At 40.5% G+C, this 22,225-nt stretch overlaps 1 protein-coding gene across 1 annotated transcript in view; it reads left to right on the top strand.

Moving 5' to 3' along the window:
• SYNE1 (spectrin repeat containing nuclear envelope protein 1) overlaps positions 1–22,225 on the top strand; it is a 591,877-nt gene that overhangs the window by 170,472 nt on the left and 399,180 nt on the right. Inside the window, exons 16-24 of the mRNA XM_073557690.1 lie at positions 4,487–4,651; positions 7,155–7,307; positions 8,212–8,355; positions 8,760–8,933; positions 11,464–11,622; positions 17,010–17,174; positions 17,466–17,600; positions 18,873–19,031; positions 19,393–19,601. Coding sequence (XP_073413791.1) covers positions 4,487–4,651; positions 7,155–7,307; positions 8,212–8,355; positions 8,760–8,933; positions 11,464–11,622; positions 17,010–17,174; positions 17,466–17,600; positions 18,873–19,031; positions 19,393–19,601 — 1,463 coding nt within the window. The remainder of the gene's footprint in view (positions 1–4,486; positions 4,652–7,154; positions 7,308–8,211; positions 8,356–8,759; positions 8,934–11,463; positions 11,623–17,009; positions 17,175–17,465; positions 17,601–18,872; positions 19,032–19,392; positions 19,602–22,225) is intronic.

The following is a 22,225-nucleotide window of genomic DNA, read 5'->3' as shown; positions in this document are numbered from 1 at the left end:
CAGGCTCTGCCTTCCTGCCGTACTCGGCCCCCTTGTCTTGCCCTTCCCCGGCCTGTCCAGGCGCTGCTTCCTTTCTATCCTCTGTGCCCCTCTCCTCTGGCTCCTGCCAGTCCTGGCCCGTCCTTTTGCCATTTCCCGTATTGTGCTTCCCTCTGTGCCGCCGGTCCCCGTTTGTATCTCAGTCCTCCGTCTCCCGAGCCCCCTTAGGTCCGTGGAGCCGTCCCTCTTGGTTCCGGCTGTCGCGCCTCCGTCCTCTGTGGCCCTGCCCCAAACGATCCCTGTATAGGGGTCGGTCTTCACCTGGTGTGCTCGGCCCAGGGGCTCCGGATCCGCGATCCAGAGGGTCCACTCTCTGACGTAGTTTCACCGTAAACACTACACTCAGCAGACATTATCACACAGGATAGGGTTAGATACACAGATACACATGTTGTTTATGAAAAGGCTCTTGAATGAGTTGAAAATAAAATACTATCAATACTTGGGTAATCGTTTAGTTAATTTGTGTTGCATATCTGTAGTGTTGAATATATGATGTGAAATGTTTTTATGTGCAATATAATCATTATAATTTGTTATAACTAACCACAGTTGGTTACTATGCCCAGGCACCGCCGGGCTCTTCAGCTAGTATATATATATATATATATATATCTCTATCTCAATTCCCTTTATTATCAGGATGACATTAGGATGACATTATGTACTTTGGCTTGTTGGCTGTTATGTAGATAAGATCCTTCTGTTTTCTGGCTACTAGGTTTTACTGTAATTCCATTTCGAGCAGGCCGGGCGTGCTTACTAATATCACTAGTGGACTTGCATAGGGCAAACAGCAACTAAGTATGGGAGGGTACGGGGGTCTCACACTGTGATTGGGAGGTGCCAAGTGACAAGCTAGCCCCATATGGCTAACAGTGGCAATATTTCTATGCATCCCAGAGGGAATATAACATTTTCCATGCATGCCTGAGAAGTTTTGCCACGATCCTATTAGCTGCATATAATGGTACAGCTAGTCAGACCGCAGTGTATTATTATTAGTTAGTCGTCATGAAAACAGACTTGTCACCTATTGGAGAGGGCCATGTATATAATTGTTTTGTTTATAGTCAGACTTTCTTCGCTGTGAGATTATAGTGCAGTGCACCATTGTGTGGGTCGAAGATATGCAGAAGATGATTTCATTGTTTTTAGCACTGTCTTCTGTAGAAACAAACGTTTAGTGTCCTTTCTTTACCTGAGACCGAACAGTGTGCGTCACATAGATTATTATGGAGGCATTCTTCCCCATAAATATAGAGAAGTAGTGGACACCTCTCCGTGAGGCAGGTCTGCTCAGGATCAGTGGCTGAGCCCATCTATATATTGCATGGATCGACAATCACTTGAATAGCTGCCATGTAATACTACAGCTTCCCTGCAGCGACTGTTCGAGGAGAAATATATAACTTGGCTTGAACGTCCTCTTGACAAAACAGGCTTCATTTAAAGGAATGCTACCATAACGAAATGACTTATTCTTTAAATCATGCTTGTTATTGTGTTATATGTTTTTTTTAAGTCAGTATTTTTTCCATATGTAGATCTTTATTAAAAAAATAAATTAGAAATGTGGCAATTTTGATCAGGTTATTATCAGCAAAGGCAGGATTACAATGACAGCTAACACCTCTGTACACAGCTGATAACACAGGACCTACCAATCACAAAACGTGATGTAATAGCTGACCCTGCTCTCTTCCCTTCACAGTGACCTTTACATCCACTAGTATGGCATTTCAATACAAAAGATAGGGTCACAGGTCTGGCCATTGTGGCAATGTGCATGTGTTGTTTCCTGGAACAACAGGAAGTTAGAGTCTAAAAAAAGACAAAGTGCCACTTTGAAAATTGCAAGATTTCTATTTTCTATTTTTAATACATATTGTGCCAAAATTAAAAAAATAACAGTAAACATGATTTACACAATATCGTTCACTTTTCTGATGATAGGTTCCGTTCCCTTGTTAACTTTGTAGTATAAATTGTTCAGTTAAAGATAGGTCCTGCTACTATCTTCATACATCACCTCACTCTCCAAGGTTGAAGATGCAAATGATTGCTTTTGACTAAATACAAAGTAGGCAAAATTGAGATATAAAAACAAGGGTGACAGTAAATGAAGCTGTAAGTGACGATTAACAAGTGCTTCTCACTAAATTAGAATATCATCAAAGAGTTAATTTATTTCAGTTCTTCAATACAAAAAGTGAAACTCATATATTATATAGAGTCATTACAGACAGTGATCCATTTCTAATGTTTATTTCTGTTAATGTTGATGATTATGGCTTACAGCCAATGAAAACCCAAAAGTCATTATCTCAGTAAATTAGAATTCTTTATAACACCAGCTTGAAAAATGATTTTAAAATCAGAAATGTTGGCCTACTTAAGTGTATGTTCAGTAAAGGCACTCAATACTTGGTCAGAGCTCCTTTTGCATCAATTACTGCATCAATGCAGCATGGCATGGAGTTGATCAGCCTGTGGCACTGCTGAGGTGTTATGGAAGCCCAGGTTGCTTTGATAGCAGCCTTCAGCTCGTCTGCATTGTGGGGTCTGGTGTCTCTCCTCTTCCTCTTGACAATACCACATAGATCCTCTATGGGGATAAGGTCAGGCGAGTTTGCTGGCCAATCAAGCACAGTGATACTGTTGTTTTTACACCAGGTATTGGTACTTTTGGCATGGTGGACAGGTGTCAAGTCCTGCATCACGGGGACCACACAGTGATCAACCAGCACCTCCCCCTTTTACAGCATCTCCCCTCTATTTATCTACATAAAAAAAGAAATACAGTATAGGTGTTTAGTGATTATTTCCTGCTGAGTTCAAAGTGGTTCTCCAGGGCTATTCTGTTTTCTACCTCTTAGTTCTTCATTGAGCAATAGAAATGCTGCTGTGGAACAGGCAGGAAGCCATGTGATGCCCAGCATGCATTTTGCACCTTTAATTAGAATAGGATGCATGCACAGTACATGCCAGGCATCTAATCGTTATCTTGGGAAAAGTCCCGCCCAATTTGCAGTTGCGTCTCTGAACATCCAATTATGAAATGGGACACACTTTGCAGTCCTTTTAACATGAGTCTTGATGGCTTCACTATTTCTTAGATTTGCATCATAGCATAGAATCATAGAATGGTAGAGTTGGAAGGGACCTCCAGGGTCACCGTGTGCAACCCCCTGCTCAAGGCAAGGTTCACTAAACCATCTCGGACAGATGTCTGTCCAGCCTCTGTTTGAAGACTTCCATTGAAGGAGAACTCTCCACCTCACGTGGCAGCCTGTTCCACTCATTGAACACCCTCAAAAAGTGTTTTCTACTATCTAGTCTGTAGCTTCTCCCTTTCAGTTTCAGTCCACTTCATTTGCTTCTCGTGTTTCCATGTGCAAATGAGAATAAGGATGATCTCTTAAACTTTGACAACTCTTCAGATATTTGTAGACAGCTATTATGTCTCCTCTTAGCCTTCTTTTTTGCAAGCTAAACATTCCCAGATCCTTTATCCGATCCTCGAAGGACATACTTTGCAGTCCGCTAATCATCATGGTAGCTCTACTGTGAAGTTGCTCCAGTTTTTCATTGCATTTTTAGAAATGTGGTGCCCAGAACTGGACACAGTATTCCAGGTGAGGCCTGACCGAGAAGGAGTAGGGGGGATAGTTATTTCACATGATCTAGACTCTATGCTTCTGTTAATACATCCCATGACTGTGTTTGCTTTTTTGCTGCTGCATCACACTGTTGACTAGTGTAGTCTCTGTGATATATTAGTATGTCCAAGTCTTTTTCACACGTGCTGTTTCTTATTTCTATTCCTCCCGTTTTGTAGATGTAATTTTCGTTTTTCTTGCCCAGATGTAGAATCTTGCATTTCTCCCTGTTAAATACCATTCTATTAGTAGCTGCCTATTGATGAAGCTTATCTAGATCCTTCTGAATCCTTTCTCTGCCTTCTCTAGTGTTAGTTATCCCTCCTAGCTTTGCATCGTCCTAATGCCTCTAGTGCCCCATTTTGATTATAACACATGTAGAAGAAGAATGTGTTGCCTGAAAGTGATGTATGCTTTCTATTAGGACATATGCAATAGAGCAGGGTACTCAGCTTGAGGCCTCCCCCTCTATTAGAACGGAGCCACAGTCACCTTGGAGGACTGGTCGTGTCTCTGCTCATCTTCAGTGCATATTTTCTTTCTTCTTTCCATCAGCAATAAAAGAGGATCACAAAGATCTGCCAATTGTATGCAACTTTACTGGATTCAGTTTAAAGATTGTTAGCTTCCCGTGGGAAGATAATTCAATTTATTCAAAGTTTACCAGTTTCTTTCGTCACTACTGGTCATTATAGAGTTCTTGATTTCTTTGACTGTTTTATGAATATTGAATCCATGTAGCCATCTCCCTAATAGAGCTTCCTCCTTATGTTCTTGTTTCCAAGGAGTTCTTTCGCCACTTGCCTCACTTGATCCAGCAGCACACGACAATGAACGACTCTGGCAATTTCCTGATAGAGACGTGTGATGACACAGTATCTAAAGACATCAAACAGCAGCTCCTACTACTTAATGGTCGCTGGAGAGAACTCTTCATGGATGTCAAACATGTACGTTTATCTTGTTCGAGAGAAAAGCTGCATTTGTTACTTGTTGTAAATGTGCCGATTTCAAAAGTTGACATTATAGCTGATCTGAAATATCTGCAAAATTATAAATTGTTTTAGTAAATTGATCATGATTTTCTGTGGCAGATAGAGAAGAGAAAAAGTCGATTCAGAGCTGGGGAGATATCAGAAAGAAATCCTATAAAGAAAGTTCAGCAATAATTTAGCAATTATGTAGGAATTTTGATAGATTTGTAGTAATTGTTTAATACTGGTTAATTACATCATATTAGTGATCTTTTGGTAAGTTTTTTTGCTTGTTACGGTAACTTAGAGATTAACATAAGACACTAACTTAGAAATAAAGCAACAATAAGGAAATGATGAAATGATGTATAGGATATATCTCACAATTATGCATTTTCCTTTGTCTATACTATTGAATTTAACTAAATAAACTGCTGTACTGATAATTACCATATTTTTCGGATTATAAGTCGCACCGAACCTTAAGACGCACCCCAAATTTTTAGAAGGAAAGTGGGAAAAAAAATTAATGTGTCAAATGGGGATCTGTCTTACAGTTCTGAATTCATCTTACCCGGGGGGATCGGCAGCGCTGGTGGCAGCAAGAGTCAGACGATTCTTCCGGAGGTCCGACGCTGTAGGGTGATGATCTTGATCCCATCCCAGCCTGGTGCAGCAAGTTCGGTGGTGCGAGGGGCTCTGGTGACATTTTGTGAAAGCCCGGAGCCCTTGCACTTTTATTGCCTTGATGCTGTGGCCTCCGGGAAAATAGCTGCCAGAGGCAACGAGATCTCGTCCCAAGATCTCAGGAGATTAGATCTCGGAGCTGAGATCTCAATCTGCGCATGCGCCGCCTCCGGCGGCCATTTTCCCGAAGGCCAGGTTGATTCCCTGATTGAGATTTCGGCAATGAGATCTCAGGGACGAGATCCCAACCGGCACATGACGCCTCCGGTGGCCATTTTCCCGGAGGCCACAGCATCGAGGCAATAGAACTGCTGGGGCTTCGGGTTTTCACATAATGTCGCCCTGCAGCACCGAGCACCACTGAAACTGCCGCACCAGGCTGGGATCGGAGTGAGATCATCGCCCTGCAGCGTCGGACTACCGGAAGAACCGCCCGACTCCTGCTGCCGCCATGCTAACTATAAGTACATTCCGGCTATAAGACGCACCCCCGTTTTCTCCCCAAATTATGGGGGAAAAAAGTGCGTCTTATAGTCCGATAACTACGGTAGTCATATTTGGTACAGTATTCTGATACTTACACAGCTCATAATTTCTGGCAATTGTGATAAGTAAGAAAAATGTAAAGAAAAGATGTAAGACATTTATTCTATTCCATTTACTTTAAAGGGAGTCTGTCATCCCAAGCTGACAATAAACTAAGCTTGAAAAAGATATAGGCCCCGATTCAGCATTGCCTTTGTGCATGTTATTTGTCTACTTTTTGTGCTTATCTCCTTTTTTTGTTTGCCCCCAATTCTTTATAGTATTTTTGCCCTTTTTGAAGTTTTTTTATATATTCTTATCTGTGTTTTTTTGTTTTCTACCTTTGTGCTAAGTGATTCCAGATATTTTGGCCTAATTCATCAATTACGACTTTTTAGAAAAAAATACATTTTGATGCACCACTACTAGTTCAGTTTCACCCTTGCGTAATTTTTTCATCTTTTGTGACATTTTCAAAAAGTTACGACTTTTTACTCAATAAATCTCCAAATGGTTAATGTCAAGAAAGAAGCCCTTTTCTTGCAGTTTTGCCAAATTCTTGAACTGCGTGCGTCTTTTTAATGAATTTGGAGCAATAGACATCAGCGAAATCCTCAAGACAGAAAAAGGAAAAGTTACTTAAAAAAATGCAAATGATGAATTGGAGCCATAGCCCCTATAGAAATAGCACATTTAGGCCCGATGCACACATCTGTGTTTTGTGAACAGACCACGAGGCGTGAACTGGCCACTGATCTCCTGACTCAGACTCGATAGGCTCATATTCTCCCATGAGGCTGCGGAGTTTGGGTCAGTAGACCTGCAGCCACTTCAGATTGTGACACACTGATGCGTGAATCCGGATTTAGTGTTCTAATCGCTGCCTTTGCTCTGCAGAAACTGAAGTATAATCAAATATGTTTATTAGGGTGCTCAGTGCACCCTTTGGGTGGCTAAAAAGCTCAGGCATCATTCCTTCCACTGACTTTGATTGCTAGTTTGTTAGTTTGGGCTGACAATCCGCCTTTAATAAAAAAACAAAGTATTTAAAACATTTGATAAGTTTGCCTATTTATCTGCTGAAATAACATTTTCAGTTTTATCTGCTCTTTACTTCAGGGCAACTTTTAAAAAAGTGAGTTTCCAAGCGTAAAGCTTTTAATCTGAGCATGTTGTAGACATAATACTTTGTGAAATAATGTACGTGCCAAGGATACTACTGGTAACAGTTGGTAAAATCTGATTCTTCTGTTCTTACATTATGCAGTATGCTCAAGCAGATGAGTTTGAGCGTGCGAGGAAGGAATATGCAGATGGTTTGATAGCACTGGCAGCATTTGCAGAAGGAGGCAACGAGAGAATCTCAATCCCTTTGGAAGTGTCTTTTCTAAATGTTAAGATGTTTGTCCAAGATTTAGAGGTAAGTCTTTTACTATTGTAAATACATTTTGCCTATTTGTGCATCGTCTAACAATTTAGATATATAGTTCCTTAGGTGTTGGTAACTTATATGATATTCATAGGACATAGCAAATATCAGTCAATAGGTTTCACAAATTTATATTAGCCATTAAATTGAAGAGCAGGAATGTTGGCCAGGGTTGGACAGCCCTACCCTAGAGCAGCTTTCTTACCTTGAGGGTTACGTTCAGGTATGATAGATGGTCATGAGAGCCACAATTCTGAAATAATGACAGCCAAAGCCTCCCTTCAGAAAAGCACACCAGAACCTTGTGCCACCTCCCTTAAACGCCATATATTTAAATCCAGGGGTTCCTACTTTACCCCTCTTTAGAATTCTGGCATCAAGCACACTTGGAACACTAATGCATTGAGCGTCAAGCATCCCTCTAACTGGCAGTATCATCCTATCTCCAGCTTACTATGTTTGTCCTGATCCCAGCCAGTGTATGCACATATAGATCTGGTCCTCTGAGCAGGGCTGCTCACAAAAATCAACATCTGAAGACCTTTTCTTCATAATTGTTTGCTAAACCAGTGCTGGAAAGCTATCGTGAGCCACACAACATAGGCCAACGAGCCTGCCCTTGAACACTAACATGCTTTGGGACCTTAGTAAACAGCAAACACTACCTTTCACAGTAGGGTTTGGGGCATTTAGAAGAACTTCTTTTTAGGGTTTTTCTCAAGGTATAATATTTGGAAATTAGTGACAGTTATTTAGACCCACATATAAACCTTAATCTGGCCTTTTCCTTTCATTATTCCTAACAGTTGTACAAACATAGTCTCGACAGCACTCTGATAAATTATGTATAGGTTATAAATGGCAAACCTGTTTTACCAAGAATTGTCTTTTGCAGGACATCAAACAGAAAATGCCAATTATTGAAGCTCAGTATAAGTCAGTGACGAGAATGGCGCAGCTTCTCACCAAGGAATCACCTGCCACTGAATCCAATGAGATGCTGGCCGCTGTGTCCAGGATAAAGGACCAACTCAATAAAGTTAGTAGACAGTATTACTTGAAATACGAGTTTAAAAACTAACATAGCAGAGGCTGAATATCTCTGCTCATATTGGCAATCATCTGTGAGTTAAACAGAACAGCAACCAATTTCTGGACTCTTATCCATTGTGACGTATTGTTCCAAAATGCAACGCATGGGTAGGAGTCACTAGATGAGGAGTTTTTAGTCCTTGAATATATGCACCAATGTTTCCACTCACTGCCAGTAAGCTGAGGTACTGAACACAGTAAGTACATGAATTATAAAACAAAGTTGCATTCATTAGGTAAAGATGTGAAAGCTATTTTGTCAAGTAATGTATGGTTTGAATTGTAAAAGTGTTTTTTAATCTATTTTGTATGACGAAATATCATTGACTGATTCACTTTTCATGCTCTTAGATAAGAGAGAGGTATCCCCCACTGCTGTACGAATCACAACAACTTCTTACACCCCTTGGAGAATTTGAGAATCAGATGACCAACTTTTATGACTGTCTTGAGAAACTGAGTGAAATCATCTCGTTGTCAGATTTAGAGTTACACTCAACTTCTGTCTTTAAACAGAAGCAGCGGGTATGTACCAAGGGTCAGGAACAAAACCGGTTATCAACGAGCTGGTTGTTTTTTGCTAGTGCGTTTTTGATAAACTCAGTAATTTTCTTGTCATTGAGATTGTTAACAATTTTAAAGGGGATTTTATGTTTTCGATGTACCCCTGTCCCCAGCTACAGGTTGTTTTCTAAAAACGAGTTCTTTACTCACCATCCCCAGATCCCCTCTGAGTCTTTACCGCTGCTCCTGTTGTCTGTTATTATCTGCAGTGCAGTTGAGAAGACCTCAACGATATAAGCAATAACAGACAACGGGAGCAGTGACGGAGGCACAGACTTTGGGTGGGTGAGTAAAACAGTTTGTTTATTTTTTAGAGCGAGAGGTTTTCTAAAGCTGGATAATCCTTTTAATCTACAAGTTTTCTTTTTGGGACCTGTTTTTTATGTTTGCTTCAAAAATATCTTTTGTGCCCAACCATCAACCAAATCAAATAGTTCAAGAGTACTTATTAAGGGTGTTGTCCAATTGTGCGTAGGAGATTCATTGGTAAAATAAGGCATGCATGGAAAAGGGAGAGGAGCGGTTTGAGCTACAGCTTCTCTCCCTCTGTGCGTTTCTGTAAAGTTGAGTGCTGTGGAATGGGAAGGGATGTAGATATTTGAAGACTTATCTGAATCGCTCAGAGTGCTGTGTACACTGCATCTAATATTCATCGTCAACTCCCTAAGGAATGGTTGTATTTTTTGATTTTACAAAAATAGATACACTTATAAGTTATTTAGTCGTTGGTGTCCAAGGGAACCTGTCAGCAGGATTGTGCACAGTAACCTACACACAGTGTCAGATTGGCGTCGTCATACTGAATAATATGATATCTGGTGATGAAATCCATCTTGTGGTTGTTGTTTAATCTGTATTTTCAGTTTTGAGTTAATGATATGCTCGTGCTCTGGGGCGGCCTGTGGGGGGAGTCTACATGTGGTGCTCTGATTAGATATTCATAATCAGACTGCTGACAGGTGACTGATCCCTCAGTGACCTGTCCCCTAGTTTACATAATGAATATTATATATAAATAAAGGAATACACAGCGCTATACTGGGAAAAAAAAAGGAAGAATCCGGTTGCCGGATACTCACTTAGTGGTGTGGGAAGAATCTCGCAGTCAATTGTGGGACGGCTTTTATGCTATGTTTGATCAAATACAGTATTACTAAGAACTCTGTATGATTTAAATGCACTTTTGCTTTTTACTTATTTAATTATAGCAGGGTGTTTTCATTTTGTAGGTTTTGTATGCTTTTTGGCCATGTGAACATGCATTTATATGCTGCATGTGTACCAACTCAAACCAAGCTCAATTTTTGTGTTTTTTTTTTTTTTTATAAAAAGTTGTAATTCACATTGCTAACAAGCCCTCATAACAGTTGGATGAGTACAAGACTCTGAAATATCCTGATACCATGATTAGGTCAAAAACGCAAAAATAAAAACGGACAAATAAAAAACTTTTCTTTATGCAGAAGATATTGGTAACTGTAACTTTTGTTTAAAAAATATCTTTTATTAAATTTATTAAAAAAGGTATCAATAAAAAATGATTAGGTATTCATAATGCAGACTGCTGACAGGTCACTGATCCCTCAGTGACCTGTCCCCTAGTTTACATAATGAATATTATATACATACTAAAAAAAAAACATTCTGCAGGCAGGCGCCGGCTGTGGCACCTGGGCTGCAGCATAATCGCACGTGTAATGTGTATATAATTATTATTGTTGAGGTTGTCCTGATATTTAAAAAAATAATCCATTTGAAAATGCGCAGTAGCAGCTGTCGGTGTATATAAAGGTGATCCGATAGCTGCTACTGCACATGCGCTGGCGGTGCCATCTTGCTAGAGAGGGAATAAAAAAATTCTACTTCAAGATGGCACCGCCTAGCCTGCGCAGTAGCAGCTGTCAGTGATCACCAATATCTGCTATTGCACAGGTGTCGGCAGTGCCATCTTGCTAGAGGAAAAAAAAAAAATTTCCTCCTCCAAGATTGCGCTAATACCCATGTGCTAGCGGCACCATCTTGGAGGAGGAATTTTTTTTTTCTCTAGAAAATATATATATTTTTTAAATATCAGGATAATCTCAACCATAATAATTATATGCCTATTACACATTCGATAATGGTGCAGCGCAGGTGCCACGGCCGGCGCCTTCCTGCAGAAGGGTTTTTTTTTCAGTATGTATACTGTATATAATATTCATTATGTAAACTAGGGGGGCAGGTCATTGAGGGATCAGTGATCTGTCAGCAGGCTGCATTATGAATATCTATGCAGAGCACCACATGAAGACCCCGCCGCAGGCCCGTCCTGAAGCATGAGCCAATCATTAACTCAAAACTGAAAATAATCATCCAAAGTATCATTTTAATCAGTATAACGGCGTCGACCTGACAGTGATTGTGCACAATCCTGCTGACAGGTTCCCATTAAGTGGTTGAAGGTTCATGTTTTAACAAGAGAACAACCTTGTCTTTTGCTTTCTTCCTGTAGGAACTATTGACATACCAGGAGAGCTGTAAAAAGGCTTTGGTGATAATTGAGAAGAGCGGCCAAGCTGTCCACAAAGCATTGACAATCAGTAAATCATTACATCATTTTGACCGATCTGGTCTTCAGAAGAAAATAACAGATGCTCAGTCTACCTTTCAGGTGATTTGCAGCACATGGTTACAATTCTGACATTCTCAACTCTCTTGTTTTCTAGGTTTGTTTCTTTGATTGTCGATTTTCTAGTGTTTTTTCCAATCTGTAACCACTTCCTATATTTCAATCTACACCGATTATGAGGAATTTCTGTGAGACACAATGCAGAACGCAAAGCAATAAGGGAATCTTCCTTTCACACTTTGTTGGAAACTGCCTTTAAAACAAATTGTGCTTTGTATTAAAAAGTTGATTTTAAAAACAGTGTGTGCCTCCAGTCAATTTTTCTCTTTTGCAGATTTCGGCAACTCTTCCATCTTAACCTATAGATTCCTTTTGTGTACTTTGCACCTTGGGCCGTTTGAGCGGGTTGTCCATAGGCTTGGAGATCAATATTAGAAAGGTGGGCGTCAAACACCGGCACCCCCACCACTCAGCTGTTATCCGCAGTGGCCATACATGAACAATATGTGGACCTTAAACAAAACAGTCCCTGATATTGGATAGTGGCTGCTAATGGACGCTGCACATCAGCTTTCCTTCTCTTGAAGCTAATCTTCTCTAGGAGCTAATTTTCACTACCCAGCTATGGCTACTGAACAGTCCAGCTGTGAGGTAGCAGATAGCCTGGGGTTGAAAGATGTTGGACCCTCCACGGTTGTGATATTGAGGACTTGCCATGTTGATAAGTCATCAATATGTTAGTCCTAAATACCCCCTTTAATATTATTGTAATAGTATATTTACTGATTTTGAGTTTTTTCAAAATGAATACCTATCTTTTTCAGCCATTAATTTTTAGTTAGAACTTAGAAGTAATACAAATTCTAGAATAAAAAAAATGAAAATATAGTTTTCTGTTATGTGTGTAGTTCAATAATGCAGATGGCTCAGAGGGGCAGTAAAAGAAATTAGTGATCTAATGTTTTTTAGGACTTTTTGGCCCATTTAAGTTGAATTAAAACACATAGAAGACATTTTTGACCTTTCATTCTGTATCTGCACTTTTCATTTTTAGAGGGATACTGGCTGTAAGCACTACATATACAGCCACCATATTGAGGTTTGGTCTATTGCCTAAGATCTAGGGACACATTTTAGATTTTGTAGAGAACAATGGATAAACAATTCTAAATTGTCTAAATTGTCTCCATCAACAAGAACTACTGCCATGCCGTGTCATCATGTTCAGTAGTGCCATTTTTGTTTCTGCCAGTTGAATCTTTTGTAGCACTTTCGAGGAGCCTTTGCTTTTGGTTAACTTCTGCAAACATTTTAATGAACTATTTCGAGTTCAAATCAATATTTTGTTTCTGGAAAATCTTGGGGATTTTTGGAAGGACATTTTTTTTTGTCTGTCATCTGAACAAGTGGCTACAGTTTCCTCTTCATGACGTGTTCAGGCTGAGAGACAACCCATGTACGAAGAAGTAAGAAAGATATTGGTAGTTAACAGATTCACATTTTGGCAAAGAATTGGAATTATACACAAAAATCATCTACACAATTAAATGCTTTCAAGCAATTCACTACTTTGAAACTGATTGATTACTACTAATGATGTCAACCAGCTCACTCGTCAGATCACAAAGCTGAATTATGTAGCTGTCTTGACTTATGTTATTGGTAGGTGCAAATTTTGATACATTAGTGCATACTGGTAGTTTCTAAACAAATAAAACCTTGCTTAAACCCCATATACCACCTTGCTATCAATATATTGCATAAATTAATTTCGAAATTTTTGCCAGCATTTATTTGATCAAATAAATAACTAAATGAAGCCATATGGGGGTGTATACAGATGTAGCCTTTCTAAAACTTCAGAAAAGGATGTACGTATCAACGAGAATGGTGTAGGCTTCACCGTCCTTCAAAACTTACAACTGCTACATCTGTATACCAAGCCACAGAGGTAGACATGAAGTCAGATGCCACAATTAATAAACACATCACTGCACATATTTTAGATGCCAAGAACGAATCATGAAAACATAAGGTTTTTTTAATAGTAGTCTGTGAGAAAAGCAAAGACAATTATGTTCTTCAGCATCTGGAATTATTTATGATGTGCCATCACCATAACATAAGAATTAGAATAAAGATATTGGAAAATGACGTATTATTTAGCTATTGCTAAAATCAAAACTATTTTTTCCCTAATTTTGAATAATTTTAACAAAAGATTTCCCAAATTGAATAAGGAAAACACAGACTTCCATATCCCTTTATGCTTTGTAAGATCATGTTGGTGCCATTGAGGTGCCCAGCTGAAGCAGTTGTAGTCAATTTCTTGGCTGTGGACTACTGATTCATCAAATTTAATAACTGCAATATCCAGTCTACTAGGAAGTGCAACAGCAATTTTGTAAATCTCTTGGATCCATGACATAACTTTGTGTGGAGGTTCTCACTTCATCATGTAACGTGCTATTGTTCCATTTTTCAACCTCCCAATATATCAGTATTCTACCAAGAAATCTTCATCACAATGATTCGGGGGAGGCATTCTTTCAGTTCGGAGTATTTCTACTTGTGTGTAACCCTACTGTGTGATATGTTATTATTGGATTTAGCACTTTTTGTGTTCTCAAATTGAAACATACCCTTATGCCTTGTTCTGCACTGTGTCTCATATGTATGGTAATTGGTTTCTGTGGCAATCTATTTGACTAATGTGCTCTCCATCAGTGTCACATAACTGTGAATTTGTTATTTTTGTCTTGCATCATCATACATGCTTTGATCATGCATAGCATTAAAACCACCTGCCTAGTATTGTGTAAGTCATCCATTAAGTCATGAACCCACAAGGCCTCAGAAGGTATGTCTTATGGTCACGTACAGACTGGGGCTGAAATTTAGCCCTGGCATTTGAAATCACACAGGCCCATGCCGTCCCCATCAGCAAGCACCAGACGAGATATATTACTAATATAACCCCAGATGGAGGAAAAGAAGACTTACTCAACACCAATATTTCAAATGATACCTGTGGCCTGCGTGGGTAAGTGACGGAGTCAGCGACTTTGTGTTCCGTCACAACTCTTAACTGTATGGGTGTCTGGAGGTCACTGATTCTGTTAACAACATAGCAGGCAAGGCAGCAAACAACCAGACAGGCCCTTCTGACATTTTTCAGAATAACCAGATGGCCAGTCAGGCCCTGCTTATGGTACCTACCATAATGTTGGTTGGTCTTTCCAGGTGGGGCAACAATGAATCTGCATTGTCTTTCGAACATATCCCAAAGATGCTGAATCAGATAAGAAGTTTGTAATTCGGAGGCTGTCAACACCTTGAACCCTCTTTATTAAACACTTTCTGAGAAAATTTTGCAGTGTATTAGGGCTGCTGTAAGAGGCCACTGCTATTAGGGAATTCTGTAACCATGTCGGGATAAGCTTAGTCTCCATCACTGTTTTCTTAGGTGGTACTTGTCAAAATAACATCCTCATATACTGTATGCCAGCACCCATTGTTCTCCAGCAGACCATTGCCCAGAGCATCAAAATGTGTCCGCCAGTTTGGCTTTTTCATATGGTGCATCTTGGTCTTTTTATGCAGCTCTTCAGCTACTTCAAAAATAGCTTTTTTCTAAGACTAGACAAGCTATTCTTTATATCCCACAGAAATCAACATGCCCAGGGTTGCCATGATCTTTTTGCCAATGTTTGTCCACTTTTGATAGCTTTTTCCAACACATCAATTCAAAAAATGGACTTCTCTTTTTCTCCTAGTATACCACACCCCATGTTAGCTGCCATTATCACTATCACAAGATAATCAATGTTTACCTGTTCATGCTTTTTAACAGATTGTCCCAAGAAAGACAACAAGATGTAGCCACTAGAACATTTCAGGCTTTTCCCCTCCTGTGGCCCTAGCATTATAAATGTATTATTATATGGCTGATATTTAAATAAATGGCTGTCCTTGTAATACAATGTTGGCTCGTATGCACTGGAACAGTATCTCTTAAACAACAGCTCTAGATAATAGAACGGCTCCCTATCTACAAGCCCTAATAGGGCTTCAGGAGACAACCAATTTATTCTTATGGCTCATCTCTTTGTGTTATATATGTTTTTTAGAGACACATATGTCTTTTCATCTACTTTTTTCTACGCCTATAACATCATGTGTTTTGTTCAACCAACTTGTCACATACCTGTGATCCATTTCTTAAAAATGACTAAAAACAAATTTTCTTGATGTGTATAGATTCTACAATGCAGGTTTAATTTATGAGTAGAAATATAAGCCAAACTTTAATTGGTTGCTCTTTTCAAAGCTGAAAGTTTTTTTAATGTATGCCCTAAAAAAAAATAAATCGTCAACAAGCCAAGGAGTCCCGATTAGCCCACTGAGCACTGAACACCCTTCAACCCCCTCAAAATGGTTTTTGATGCTGCTTCCGAATCAGCTGATTGAGCATAGCCATATACATCACCTTACATTAACGTCTACTGTACATCTGCTCATGTGGGTTTTAGAAAGACTGTTCTAATTACCCAGATTGTATTCTTCCTGATTACATTTTTGCTATTTGTAGTATATCCTAATTTGATAGTGTATTATTATACATAATTTCCCAAATTGATTTTTGAGAGTAAATTTATACTTATGATACAGTCCTAAAAACTGTAGATATTAAGGCCCAAGATACATTCCAGAACATACCAGATTATGATAAACTATGAATCGGTAATTAATTTATTCTGCTTGCCACCTCCCATTTTCCATCTGCAGGTAGTAGAACATTTAATAAAAAATGCTTTTTTTGTAAATGTGATAAGAAAATTAACTGGAGATCATGGTTAGCAGAGTTATCCAGGCCTATGTATTTTTTTTGCAAAGGGCCTTAGAACTAATAGGCAGGTCGTGGCTACCTACCTGCCTGCTGTGCCTGGCTCCAATGTCTGGCGGCCAGAGTGGTCTAGACGATTCAGCGACTTCCACTGTCGTCACATCGGGTGTGACTGTCAACATCATGTTGATTACAAGCCGGCTCTTTGCTGCCTTACTAGCGTAACTAGCGGGAAGCATGATGTTGGCAGTCAAGTCTCATCGACAGAGAAACCTAGAAGAAGATCTTCTGTGTTGACATGGAGGAGCTGAATCACTGGCAGGAATGGTCCATAACCGCTCTGAGACGGAGCTTGGTACAACAGGCAGGCGGTTTCCTATGTTAGCACATACCTGCCTCTCAGGTTTTTGGTCCAAAATAAACAAAATGTCATAGTCCTGGATGACCCCTTTAGATTATGATAATTGAAATACCAACTCTGAAGCTTAGCATATCAAGAATGCTGTCATCTGTAACATGTAGTCTTCCTACACAACTAACCACAAGAATAAACTATGGCTGTACCATTTTCATTTAAATCAAGAGTGTGGCAAAGAAAATATCAGAATGGAAGAAGAAGACGGAGGCCAATAATAGTATGATGAAGAGGTTTGAAGAGTCAAGAGCAGAACTGGAGAATGTTATAAAAACTGCGGAATCATACTTTAAGGAGAAAGGGAATCCTGAAGAACTTCTGAAGAAGCACACTGTAAGTAATGAAATCACCATACCAGTCCTAGCTACACCGAAATGTAAGACTGAGATTGTCATATAGATTTTCTTGTTAACCTCTATTAAGTGCCTTATATTTTAAATACCTAAACAAGACATATATTGTAAAGTATTTGTGCATTTTTATGCTTAGCATGTACTATTGCTCTCTTTTTTGCTCTCCATAAATATATATTCTACATGATGATATGAATGAGATTTATAATAGAAGTGATTCTGTGCTAAGTGTCACACATTACAACCCTAAATGTATTGTTATCAACCACAGGATTTTTTTGGACAACTAGATCAGAAGGTGCTCAACACTTTCTTGAAAGCTTGTGATGAGCTGACGGATTTTCTACCAGAACAGGATCAGCAGCCATTACAAGAAACTGTCCGGAAATTACATAAACAGTGGAAGGTTTGTAAATCAGGTTCCCTAGATCACGGAACATATTGTCACATTATAATACTATGCTTTTAGGGGTCATACTATGAGAGATCGTGTTTCTTGACTGTAATGTGAATATCAGAAACAACTAGGGCTAAATAACACTTTATTGCTACAAACAGTCCAAAGTATATCATTGTCCTTCTGCTGCAACTAGACAATCATATAGTCATAAATAATATAATGAACCCAAGGTCAGGTAATATGAAAAACCCTATACTTACCTCGTGGACTTAGCAAAACAAGTCACAGACACACAGTATTTCTGGTTGGACAATGCTGCCTTCTTCATCACCGGCAGCAGTACCTACTGAGTCAATGGAGCGTCTGGTGACAGATACTGATGTCTAGAAATCAGTTCCAGGTTGAGATGTACCATGAATATGGTATTGTTACTTTTTACCTCATCCTGGCTTCATTGACAATAATTTTTTTATTAAGGGAAACCCCTTAAACCTTTATATCCTCCAGAAAGGAATTGCAGGATGCTCACAGTAGAAGATCTATTATTAAGGTATGAAATTAGGGAAAGCATTAATTCTGGTTTGCAAGTCCTGATTTTTTCGGTACCAGAAAAAACAGTACCGGAGATATCAGTGTACGTTTGTCCATATGTGTAATACTTGTGGCATACGTGCCACCGTTGTGCCGCACACATACAGTACCACACATACTGGCACCTGGGAAGCAGCAGTACAGTTAGTGCTTTTCCCTGGCGTCGGGTGCTGAAGACAGCTCTCATCATTCTCCCCTGCTCACCATTTTTGACAACCAGCCTTGCTAAAGCAGACAGCTAGGGGCTGCTATTCTCAGGCTGGTTAGGGCCATGGATATTGAACCCCCCAGCCTAAAAATAGCAGCCCGACACCCAGAAAAGGAGCATCTTTTAGATTCTCTGATTTTGGCGCTTTGCCCAGCTCTTCCTACTTTCTCTGCAGTGGTGGCAAGTGGGGTTCATATTTGTGGGGTTGATGTCACCTTTATATTATCCAGTGACATCAAGCGCACGGATTAGTAATGGAGAAGTATCTATTTATTTCCCAACCACTACAGGTGAATTCAAAAATACAGCATTGCAGATTCTTATTTTAATGTGAAATGTCTTTATTTTATACCTGTTAATATTAAAATTTAAAATAAAAATAAAAAAATCACCTGCAATAGGTGTATAATAATTCCACAAGTCTGGTGTTTAGAAGTGCATATAATGAATTCCATTGTATCTGACTATTTGTATTGCAGGATTTTCAGGGTGAAGCTCCCTACCACATACTGCGCCTGAAAGTTAAGCTGGAGAAGAATAGGATCCTTGGCACGGTTGAGGAATGTCACGTGGAGCTGACCAGAGAGAACAAGTTCTTGCCAGTAGATGGAAGCGAAAAAATCATTAAAGAACACCGGGTAATTGCAATTAAAACATGTGCATTCTTACATAATTTGCTGATGAAAATACAAGTCCACTACTAACTAATGTATGTGATTCTGTGCTCCTGTAGTGCTGGAGATGATCTACACTGCATTATTTGCTCTGTAGGATAGTTATTGTTCGACCAAGATGGAGCATTTTGTGGGTCATTTTCTATTCTGAGATTTTCTACTATTTTTATACCTTTGTCCAACATGGCCTCCTGTTCGGATCAAGAGTTGATTTGAGGATCATATGAGTAATTGTTTAGCAAAACGATGTCTTATGTTGGAGTTAATACATTGGCACAAACTTATTACTTTATTGTGTTTTGTATTTTTTATGGTTGTAAATTAGGCTTTTTTTGGTGAGAAAGGCTGCTACCAACTGTGTGAAAAGAGGTTATGTTTTATTGAGGAGCTGTGTCTGAAACTACAAGAAAGGGACCCTGTAAAAGGAGTGTATGAGAGCACAAGAGAGCTGCTGAAAGATCTAAAAGCGGAAATCGACAGCACACATCTCAAATTAATGGAGCATCCCGATAAATGGGAAGATTTCAAGATCAGGTAGCATATTCCTATTGGCATCAATCAATTCAATGCTCTTATTTTTACAGAAGATTATCTAAATGTAATGATATGTTAATGAAAAAAAAACTAATTTTATTTTTGATAGAGTAAATAAATATTTAGGGTTTTTTTTCATACAAGGAATTTGTCAGCAGTTTTTGCTGTGTAACCTAAGAGCAGCACAGTGTAGGGACAGAGACTGTGATTCCAGCAATGTGTCACTTACTGGACTGTGTGTTGTTGTTTCTCAGAGGTCTAGTTGTCTCTTCCCATGTAGTCCTCCTGCTTTGTGTAACCCCACGGGGTTATATAGAGCTCAGTATTAGAGCTAGATCTGCAGCAGCAAAAACAGGGATTGTAGCTTAATGACAACGTGAAGACAACTAAGTGATACATCAATGGAATCAGACTCTCTGGCCCTACATCATACTACTCTCAGAAAGAAAACTGGAGAAGAAAGACTATGTATACATATTAGGGTATGTTTCCACTAGCTGAAACCGGCAGCGCTTTGAATGCAGCACATGTTCGCTCTGTCCAAAGCGCTGCCGGCTTTTGAACGCCGGTGATTCCACATGTGGTCATTGAACCATATGGAATCACCGTGTCCTATACATTGGACGGTGATATTTATCTTGTCTGTTGGAGACAATGAGGACCCTACAACACTACGACCCCGGTCACATGCTGTCATGGTATGCCTAGGTTACTTTAGGCAAAAACCCCGGGACCCCTGCGATGTCCCTCAGACTAGGGGAACCCTGTCTGTCCCTCTACCCAGGGTTTACACTGAAGGTGTGCCTGCCTGAGCCTCCACCCTGTCCCTGTCTCCTGTCCAGCCCTAAGCTGAACCCACCACCCTCCACCCAGTGAGGGGACCAGACACCAGACCCCACAAATACGTATGGACAGGGGTAAAAGAAACACCACACAGTTAATACACAAGGGAATACAATAATGTGCAAGGGCAACCAAAAATATATATAACAGATTGGAGAAAGAACCACTGAGGGATATACTGCACCAGATATCAGACGCTCCAACACCACCAATGCTGACCGGTATTGCTAGCACTAGGCTAAAGCTATAGTCGGCGACGCCCATAGTCAGGACGAACTATTTAAAGACCAAGGGCGTGGCCCAGCCCTCAGTCAGCATGACAACCTGGTTAACCCTATCCCGACTGGAACAGAATACCCAACAGGGTATTACCGCTGTCTGCCGGACACCCTGGTGTGAACAGTGTCCGACATGACAGTACCCCGCCTTCTACAAGGGACCTCCGGAACCTCACCATGTCGAGGACCTGGCTTGTCCGGATGGCGACGATGGAACATAGTAACCAGTCGATCAGCATGAATGTCAGAGGCCGGCACCCATGTCCTCTCCTCAGGACCATAGCCACGCCAGTGGACCAGGTACTGTAGAGTGCGACGCACAACCCTAGAGTCCACCACTTTGGACACCTCAAATTCCAACGCGCCATCCACCAAGACGGGAGGTGGTGGCCCGGGGGAACCATCCACCAAACCCACGACCTTCTTTAGCAATGCTTTGTGAAATACATTATGAATCTTATACACAGCCGGCAACTCCAAACGAAATGCCACTGGGTTGATCACTGCGGAGATTCTAAATGGGCCAATGAACCTGGGACCCAACTTAAGTGACGGTATCTTGAGCTTAATGTTCCTAGTAGATAACCACACCCAATCACCCACACACAGGTCCGGACCTGGCACACGTCTGCAGTCAGCCACCCGTTTGTACCTGGAACCCACCTTCAACAAGCGCTGCTTGACTCTCCTCCAAACAGACGACAATTGAGCTCCCAACTGGTCCTCTTCAGGGACGCCAACTGAGCACCCCTGACGCAAGGTGCAAAATTGAGGATGTTGACCATACACACAAAAAAAAGGAGATTCCCCAGACGATTCCTGGCAATGGTTGTTTATTGCGAATTCTGCCAGAGGAAGAAACGCTGACCACTCTTCCTGATTGTCGGAAATAAAGCAGCGCAAGTATTGCTCCAGGTTTTGGTTCATCCGCTCAGTCTGTCCATTCGACTGAGGGTGGAAAGCCGATGAATGAGATAATTTGATTCCAAGGCGAGAACAAAAAGCTCTCCAAAACTTTGCCACAAACTGCGTACCTCGATCAGACACAATGTCAGACGGGACACCATGAAGTCTGACCACCTCGCGAATAAATATCTGAGCAAGAGTCTTAGCATTGGGCAAAGACGGTAAAGCAACGAAATGTGACATTTTGGAGAACCTATCAACAATTACCAAAATGACCGAGTTCCCTGCCGAGGCGGGCAAGTCAGTAATAAAATCCATGGAAATCTCAGTCCATGGCTTACTGGGCACCCCGAGAGGCTGCAAGCTACCAGCGGGACGGGAACGAGGAGTCTTGGCCCGTGCGCACGTGGTACAGGCAGCCACATATGAGGCCACATCCTGCCGGATTTTAGGCCACCAAAAACGACGCGATACCAGTTCCAGAGTGCTCTTAACCCCTGGATGACCTGCCAGTACCGTGTCGTGATGTTCGCCCAACACTCTAGAGCGTAGATGTAGCGGCACAAAAGATTTATTAGCAGGTAACCCCGGCGGTAC

Source organism: Dendrobates tinctorius, unplaced genomic scaffold (assembly GCF_039654945.1).
Source record: "Dendrobates tinctorius isolate UK_male_01 unplaced genomic scaffold, ASM3965494v1 ptg000250l, whole genome shotgun sequence".
Lineage (NCBI taxonomy): Eukaryota > Metazoa > Chordata > Amphibia > Anura > Dendrobatidae > Dendrobates > Dendrobates tinctorius.
This window is presented reverse-complemented; position numbering and strand designations above follow the sequence as displayed.